This window comes from Metopolophium dirhodum, chromosome 7, assembly GCF_019925205.1.
Source record: "Metopolophium dirhodum isolate CAU chromosome 7, ASM1992520v1, whole genome shotgun sequence".
Classification (NCBI taxonomy): Eukaryota; Metazoa; Arthropoda; class Insecta; order Hemiptera; family Aphididae; genus Metopolophium; species Metopolophium dirhodum.
The window spans coordinates 2173719-2183674 of NC_083566.1; the positions used below are offsets into that span (position 1 = coordinate 2173719).

Here is a 9956-nt window from a genome sequence, read left to right on the forward strand (position 1 = left end):
TTAGTGGAATTGAAAATGGAAAATTGTTATCTAAGGCGTGAACCAACACTCGTTAAATCGTAAATAGTCAATTGTCACCATTTAATGGTAATTTTTTTATTATTTTAAATACATTTTAGTTTTTTGTAGCTGTATAACTTAGCATAAACTTACATACTTTGGGTATGTTTTTATTTTTTTACGTTATTTTTATTGAATATTCTAAGCTATAACTATTTATATTCAACAGCTTACCCTATTAGTTATCTAAGTATTTTAAACCACTCATTGCCATGAGTTCTGACAAAATTGACTATCCAAAAGCATCGAGTAAGTGTTGTATCATATTAATGCTGTATTACATACTTATCCATTTTTATATTATTTAATGCAAAATTAGATTATATTTAATTAGAATTAATTATAATAAATTAATTTAATAATATGATTTAACACCATGATACCCTTTGTGTTATAACTATGTGTAAAACTTTTCGGATCGGTAAATCACCATGTTCTTTTGAGTATACCTGTTAATTTTGGTCTGGGACTGTTTACATTTTATTTTGGTTCGGTGATTTCATTTTGAATAAAAATAAAATAGTCCAAAATGCATGGTGAATCTCTTTCCACACACTTTGATGCCCCTCAAGTTGGTCATCTATCCGCAGTGATTTTCTCTTTATTTTTAATTAATACTACAAACTAACCTTTACGGAATTCATGTTGTTTGATGTTTGCTGATAATATTTCTATGGGTATTTCTTCAACTTTTTTTTTTTGGTTCAAGGGTTTAAGGGTTAAGGCTTGGAATCAACTAATCAAGGGTTTTTTAAATTTTAGATACATAATTTCATCATGTTTTAAGCCTTTTAGGATACAAAAGCATTACTTAGTGATAAAGTTTATACATTAATTAAATATGTAAATTTATCTACCTATTATTATTTTTTTTTATTATTCTAAAAATTGAGTAATTTTTAATCGTAAATGTTAACCTATTCTAGAACTAATTAGTGATGCTGGTGTTATCATTTACATTGGAGGATTTCTCTTAATCATTGCGTTTATAAGGTACTTATAAACAATTTTAACATTATAGCTGGTTTACTTATTCAAAAATAATGAATTATTATTTGTAGCCCTTATTGGTTGGAATCATATGATGAAGCATTCATAAATTTTAAGCACATGGGTTTATGGACATACTGTTTTGACCACTTCCGATATCCTCACTATCAATTTGATAAACTCTTTGATGGCTGCAATACAGTATTCAGTGAAGAATATTACGTTATTCGAGAATGGCTATTACCAGGTTAGTAATAAATAATAAATTACAATTAATTTGTATACATTTTTTTAATAGTTAAACATTTATGAATTATGATGTTTGTTTTAAAAGGATGGCTATTATTTTTGGAACTTTGCATGACTTTAGCAGTATTGTTATCACTTGGGACATTAGCAATAATTGCTGCTGTTGTAACGAGATATCCACAACGTCTTGTACTTAAATATGAGTACATGCTATCGGCTGCATGTTTCTTAGCGGCTGCAACTACTAGTTTGTTTAAAACATATTATTATTTGTTATATTATCTCATGGCTCATGATTTGATTAAAATATAAATTAATTTTTTTCTAGCTGTATTGATACTGTTTACTGTATGCCTGTTCCCATTCAACTGTTGGAGACGTGATTGGCTCATGTATCCTATGTTTAACCATCTATCGTGGTCATTTTATATTGCTATTGTATCAGGTTTTGTGCATGCTTATGGAGCCTGGTATTTATTTCAGGTTTGTTGAATATTTATTTATTATTGAATCATTACAGACAACCTTTTTATGATTTTTTTTTAGGACGCACAAATTGCTTATGAACAAAGAAGAGAGAGCAAAAATTTAGTCATGCAAATGTATCCTCCTCATGAACGTAACTTCTATGATCAATAACACTGATAAACATTTACTTTCATAAGATATTTTAAATTAAAGACAAATCCGTCCATTAGAAACATAACGATCTGTCCATTAATATTAACTGTTTAATTTTGTATTTAATAATTTATTTAATGATCTATATTTGTCTATTATTTTAGCAATTCATCTCATCTAAAAAAGTATTATAATGCATAATTAATTGTTTTGTGTATTATTCTTTTTTATTTTATTAAGAGAATGTCATATCCAGATATATTGCTTCATAATGTTAAAATCACATTTTATCTTCAGAAGAATCCACTTAATCTGTTATTTTTCATATAGTGAATTTAACAACTTAAAGTTAAGAATATTATCCAGGGCTTGTAACTGTGAAATTTGTTATATAGCATTATATACTGGCCCCAGAAATTTGTACGCTACCGTTCAGGTTGAACCTTATTGGCCTAATGTCATTGGTTGATTACATACTATGTCGAGATTGAAGAGAGGAAACTGGTTTGCCACCAAGGTGAAGAAGAAAATTTTATTCTGAGGAGACTATAATAAGATGGAGACAACACAAGCAGATGCATAGAATACTAGCATTCTATGGCAAGTTCCAACTTCCACTTAAAATAATTAATTTTAAATTAGATTTAATTATTATGTAAGTAAAAAAAAATACACTTCCTAAATGATAAACTATATTAATTTTATATAATATTATTTAAACTTTTACTGTTTGGTACATTGTATTTATGTTGAATACTAACTAGAACTTAAGTATATGAAATTGTTGCAGGTAATTTTCTTATATACGTTGCACCGACCGTCACTATTTTTAAACCGTTATAGACTGTTATACAATAATTATGATATTTTAATATTTATGTAAACAATAAGAATTAATTAACAACATATCAAGTTCATTTTATTTTATACTATTTATTGTTAAGCTTACAGTATCAACATGTTGCATGTAATAGATACTTAATATAATCTATTTATTTATAACAATACATTATTTTTATGTTCAAGTTATAATTTTAATAAAATCAACTTATTTTCAAGTGTTTGGTACAATTTACTGTTTAAACTTATTTTTAAATCTAAGCAAATTAATGAATTTACTAGTTTTAAAACTATGGTGTTTTTAGTTTCAAGTTAAATCTATAATTCCAATAGAAACATCTAAAAATGTATAAGGGTTAGAATTTGATTAGAATTTATTTTATATTGTCTAGTAAGTTTCCCAATTGTAAGATAAAAATTATCACGGTTACAATTTAGCTGTTATTAACTATAGTTATTTAATATAATAGGAAATATGACCTACATTGCATATTTATGTATTCTTGTCGTATGCAGTTTACCACTCGTAAAGTCAATTTTTTTCAGTCACCTTTCGGAGCAGTAAATCTGAACAAAATTTTCAACTTATGTTAATATTAGCATTTACTGTACATGGTATAATAATTTTAAACATTATCGTGAATTTTTTTTTAGATTCTGAGCGACAATCAAAAATAACTCAAATTCTAATTACATACTTCTTACTTCCGGAAGAAATTAGATGTTTAATTACTGAAAAACGTAGGGCAAGACCAACTTATCAACTCTCCCGTCTTCCATCCCACAAATCCGTCTACAACAATCTTGCAAATTCTCTGAAAAAAAATCCTTGCTAAACATAAAGCCAATAGCCTTGAAAAAAAACTACATCAACTCTCAGCTGCAAATGGTAGCCTCTGGAACGAAACCAAACTACTTCTAAAATTTAAATCCATCTCAACCCCTCTAAAAAAATTCGACAACGCCCTAGCTATTACTGACTCAGAAAAATCAATCTTGTTTCAATCACACTTATCAAATATCTTCCAACCTCACGCTAATATATTTGACCAACAACATCTAGACAATGTTAAAAAATACCTCGACTCTCCATTACCCCATGGGCCTCCAACTAAATTTGTAACCCCTAACGAAGTGAAAAACACTATTCTGAAATATCCAAATAAAAAATCACCGGGTTTCGATATTATAACTGCCGAAGTTACAAAATGCTTACCAACAAAAGGCATAGTCCTCTTAACATACATAATAAGTGCAATTATACGGTTATCATATTTTCCTCCCTTATGGAAATTTTCTCAAATTGTAATGTTTGCTAAACCTAACAAACCTCCGGACTCTTCAGACCTATACTGCCGTGCTAAGCGAAAAAGCAGCGTCTCCAATTTTAGTCGAAATTGAGATATTGCTACACGGGGGTTAACAATGTGGTTTTGTACCATTTTTCGCAGTGAAAAAGCAGTATATATCCAATATTTAACATTGAAAATGAGCATTTGAAATTAAGAAAATAAACAGAAGTCCATAATTTTTATGAAACTGGTAGCAAAAATACGCAGTAGATCCCAATAAGTAGCAAATAAGCAGTAAGTGACGTGGAGTTACTGTTATTTCGCTTATTTTGAAAACATTTTAAACAGTAACCAAAAACACAGTATCTCCGTATAGTATATTTGATAATATTGGTGTATAAATTATATTCTGTAGTCACAACCACGGTTTATATTAAAGGTATATCAATCATGGTCACACAGCCAATATGTTCATTATCAATTTGACGGAATACTGAATTATTAACAAATGTTCTATTTTTAGGCTATGTTATCACAGATGAGTAAATTGTTGTTGTTGTTGTTGTTACAAAATTCAAATGCATCACTGAATCACGAATCACTATAATTTTGTTACTGTAATATCGTTGACTCTTTGTAGATTTTTGAATTTAGTAAAAGTATAAATATAAAATATAAGACCAATGCTTAGTGACATTGTTCATATAAAGGCAGAAAGAGGGTTGAATTATTTGCTTTACAAAACCGACTACAGTGAACATTGTCCATTTGGAAAACTTGATTTTTTAAAAAACAACATCATTAAAAATGGAACTTCAAAACCAGACCAAAAAACTAAAGTTCTTGGTATTCATCCAAGCAAAAAGGAAAGTATCATAAAAACATTAGTTCCTTTAATGCCAGAAACAAGGAAACAATTCTGGCTAGATTTTCCATGTGCTATTATGGAAGCCCCAGATTTATACAGTGACAACGAAAATTAAAAATATTAATATAATGATAGTTATTATGATAAAAATGTCAGTCTGATTAAATTATCTTTAATTATTTTATAAATTGTTAATTTAAAGTAAAAAGTAGGTACTTACTTGCTCAAAAGTGTTTGCAACTTATTTATTTATATAATAATATGTATATTGTACCAAATGTATTGTATAAATATGTTATTAGTTATTACCATTGTTACTACTAAGTTAGTAATTACTTTATAGATTTCTCTATTCATTTTCCTTATAATATTACATAGTTTTTTTAAAAAAAAAACAGTATCTCCCTATTATAATAAATCTTGTTAGAATAAAATGTACAGTATCTCCATAGAAATGGATATACTGTAAATTTGCTTCTGATAGTGCTTAATGCTTATCAAATAAGCAGTAAGTCCATTTTAACGGTCAAGGAATTAACGTAAATATTTAAAAACTCATAAAATCAATTCTATGATATAAAATTAGTATATACACGTTTGGATTGTATGTTAATTATACTTGGTGCACGGATCAGTAATGAGTCTAAACCTGTTTAGTCGATTTCCCAACATTTTGCTTAGATGGAGATATACTGCTTTTTCGCTAAGCACGGCAGTATAAGTATCTTACCTTTTTTTTCTAAAATCTGTGAAAGACTAATTCTGCAAAGAATGTCTTCCCACATCGATAATAACAATATTCTTCCCCCATCTCAATTCGGCTTTAGAGCCAAGCACAGCACAATCCATCAAGTGCATATAGTTATTCAAATTTCAAAATGAGATGATGACTCGGCGGCGACCAGTTTTGGTCAGCCGCCGGTCATACCCCCTCCACAAGCATGATCACGTGACCGAAGCAACGGGGATGTGTCACTCGAGACGTGGATGTGCGTGTGTGTTAAGTAATAGAATGTACACGCAACGCATTTTAAATTATCCACACGCATCGGCAGTCGATACTAGACTAATTAAAGCTCCCGTCCGCGGCGGCGCCTCAAGCGCAACCAGTTTTGGTCAGCCGCCGGTCATACTCCCTCCTCAAGCATGATCACGTGACCGAAGCAACGGGGATGTGTCACTCGAGACGTGGATGTGCGTGTGTGTTAAGTAATAGAATGTACACGCAATGCATTTTAAATTATCCACACGCATCGGCAGTCGATACTAGACTAATTAAAGCTCCCGTCCGCGGCGGCGCCTCAAGCGCTACCACGGAACAAAAGCCACGCCCATGCGCACAACTTGGCCGCCGAGTCATCGTCTCATTTTGAATAGACTTATAGAGTAGTAGATGCCATCTCAGCTTCACTCGAACGAAAGCAATATTGCTCCTGTGTCTTCCTCGACATTTCTCAGGCGTTCGACCGCGTTTGGCACGACGGTCTCCTCTTTAAACTGCGAAAATGCCTCCCATCACCTCTATTTCTGCTAATAAAATCTTACCTAACAGATAGATACTTTCAAACTCGCGTTGGCTCGTGCATCTCAGAAATGTCTCTAATCCAAGCGGGAGTACCTCAAGGCGCGCGGTATCCTATCTCCCCTTCTATTTAACATATATGCCTCAGATCAGCCCATAACACAAGACACCCTTGTAGCTGATTTCGCAGACGATAAAGCGATAATAGCAATACATGAAAATCATTTAATTGCCTCAGCCAACCTCCAAATTCACCTAGACCTTATTTCGCAATGGTACTCCAGATGGCGAATAAAACTAAACCAAAACAAGTCGGTACACGTGACTTTTACTCTAAAACACGGAATTTGTCCACTTGTGTCTGTGGACAATATTCCTATTCCGTCGTCTGACACCGTCAAATACCTAGGCCTGACCCTCGACAAAAGGCTAATTTGGAAACAGCACATAAGGTCCAAACGACTAACTTTAAACTCTCGCTCTCGTTCCCTCCATCAGCTCTTATCAAAAACTAAATTCACTAAACTAGGAACTAAACTTCTCATTTACAAGTCATTGTTAAAACCCATTTGGACTTATGGATTACAAAGTGTGGGGATCATCCAAAACAACTAATATAAATAAAATCCAGACCTTCCAGAACATCACCCTACGCAGAATAGCAAATGCCCCACGGTATGTATCTAATCTAACCCTCCATAATGACATGCGCATGAAAACAGTCGAAGAAGAATCGGTAATTTATTACAAGCGTTTCTTTTCACACCTAGCTAGCCACAAAAATCCACTAATTAGGAATCTAAATACTGTAACTTTGCCTGAAACACCTCGCCGTCGCCTGAAAAGGAGATGGTGCAGGGACCTCCTAATCTTATAACCTCCATCGATCTATTCCTCGTTATTCATCTTACCACTCTTATTTCCCACTAAATCATAGGTTAACATAATCAGTGCTCATGCCAAGTGTTGCTAATGGGTGACTTCTTACCCCCGTATTATCATGCTTGTTTTTTTTTTCTCTCTGCAAAATACGCTTATTGTGCTTTTAGCATAGATTGTGTAACTTCTTATCAAAATAAAAAAAAAAAAAAGATTCTGAGCGAAACGATGAATGTAATGATTTTACAATGATGTGTGTTTTTTTTGTTTTTTTTTTTGTGTCTGTCATCACCTTTTAGGACAGTAAAAGTGCTTGGATTTTCTTCAACAGTAACTTTTCTGATAGGAATCTAGTTGGTACTTAAACGGGAATTTTTACGCAAAATCTGTTTTCGAGAAAATCGATTTTGGTTTTAAGGCAGATGAAAAAAATTAAAAATCCTTAGTCACAGTTTTTATTTATAAGCATTTAAAGTTCAAATATTGATAAAATACGGAAAAATCACGAAAATTAGCAAATTATTTTGAGTTGAGAATTCATAAAATTTTTTCTTTTTAAATCTAAGATTTGAAAATGTAATACAAGATTATCCATAAGTTTGTCTACCTTTATCAAAAAAAAAAAAATGTCTACAAGAAACTTAAATTACATTTTTATGAGCGTTTGAAATTCATATTTTTACATTTGATATTCACTCGATTTCTCGCGTAACGATTTTCTTATTTTGTTGTAATTAAAAAACGTATGACTGTAGATACTTGAAAATTTCACTGAATGTTTATATTAGCATTTTCTATACACGAACAATTTTTGAAAATAATTTGACACTTTTTGAGCTGTTTACGGACATTGTCAGTTTTCAATTTTTTTAGTTTTTTTTTTCTATAAATATCATTAAAATTTTATTTGTTGGATAGAAAAGCGTGAACATTTAATGCAAGGCTCCTGATATATTGTTACAATAGCAGTTGAAAAATATTGAAAATATATAGGCACAATTTTTTTTTATAAGCATTTAAAGTTCAAATTTTGACAAAATTTATCAAATTTAAAATGTAATAGTTATTTTGTAGTTAAAAATGTATAAAATGTTCAACTTTTGTAGCTAAGGATTAAAAATTTAAAACAAGGTTCTACGTAAATAGGTTATATATAAATTACTTTATTCACAATAATATCATCAAATATACTTGGTAATATCATAGGCTGATGGACAGTTTTCGCTCAGAATCGTTTTTCTTATATAATGATATTATATCATTGAATTCAAATTTAACACCATCCATTACAGTGACCCACTTGTAACATACTGTACAGCAGAGCGACATCCACTTACCCACCTTTTTAATTTTTAAAATTTTTTTTTGTGCTTACACGAACGGTAGTCGAAATAATGTTTTGATTTTCAACTTCAGTTTCTTTTCCAATGGGAAAGTGAATCTAGTAAGTACATTTGGGAGTTCAAAATTTAAAATTCCCAGTAGTTACAAAATCACCTGGAAAAACAAACAAAATAAGGAAAAACCGTAATTTTTGCACAAAATAGGTTTTTATGTAACTAAAAATAATTACCATGGATACATGAAATTTACACTGAATATTAGCATTTTCTAGACCATTAAATTTTCGAAAAATTTATAATCATGTTAAGTTATTTATAGGCCTTTGAAATTTATTATTATTATTAGTTTTATTTAAATCAAGCGTTTAAAGTTAGACATTGGATTTTTACCCTTAAATTAACAAATCCTCACAACACTACTTCCTTATTTTGTTGTACCTAATTCAAAGCCTCTACATACTAGAAATTCACATTAGGTATATTGTCTATTAATTTATCATTTGAAATTTTCTATCCTTGATAAAATGTTTAAAATATTTTGATTCGTTTTGAGCTGTTTACGGACATTTTCAATTTTTTAGATTTTTTTTTCTAATAATATAGTTTTATTTATTGAGTCAAAAATCTTAGAAATTTAATACAGAGCTCCTCATACATTGTTACAATATGTCAAAATCAGTTAAAAAAAAAGTAAAAATTATAGCCTTGGGAGAAAGGACGTTAGACAGAAGTAAAAACTTCTACTAATAAATTTTGATTATTGGTTTATACTGAAGTTAAAAGATTGGCTATGTATGAAAAATAAGCATAATCAAAGTTTTATAAAAACATCTACCTAGGTATTTAGTATTATTTACTGGTTTTTATTTTTACATTTTATAGCTCCTAAATAGTTAAATTATTTTCATTTTTAATAAATGTAATTATTAGAGATGTGAGCTCGGTAAATGTTACGGGTAAGTGTAAATGTACATAAATACTAAATTTTACAGAGATTCTTTTTACATTTAGTAAAATCAAGTGACTCCTCATTTTAATATTTTATACTTTCATACTTCATAGTACACAATATTATGTCCATGCATATTCAACCACCAAAATGTCATTGTGTCAAAAGATGAAAAAGGGCTCCATTGCCCAAGAACGGTGGGGGCCCACTGGGAAATTCCCTATAGGCTTATCCGCCCATGCCTATATAGTATTTTTAAAAAAATTTCAATTTATTGATAATGTTCTCCAACTGGAATAATTAGGTACTTTAATGAAGGAAATGATTTTTCACACTAGTGAAA

The 9956-nt window shown here is 30.3% G+C and overlaps 1 protein-coding gene across 1 annotated transcript; it reads left to right on the forward strand.

Moving 5' to 3' along the window:
* The first annotated feature begins 17 nt into the window (after positions 1-17).
* Positions 18-2978, forward strand: LOC132949499 (uncharacterized). The gene is made up of 6 exons (XM_061020430.1): positions 18-309; positions 987-1053; positions 1122-1297; positions 1385-1546; positions 1628-1782; positions 1846-2978. Exons 1-6 carry the CDS (start codon positions 273-275, stop codon positions 1936-1938), a joined length of 690 nt encoding a protein of 229 aa, XP_060876413.1. The 5' UTR covers positions 18-272; the 3' UTR covers positions 1939-2978.
* Positions 2979-9956: the final 6978 nt, after the last annotated feature.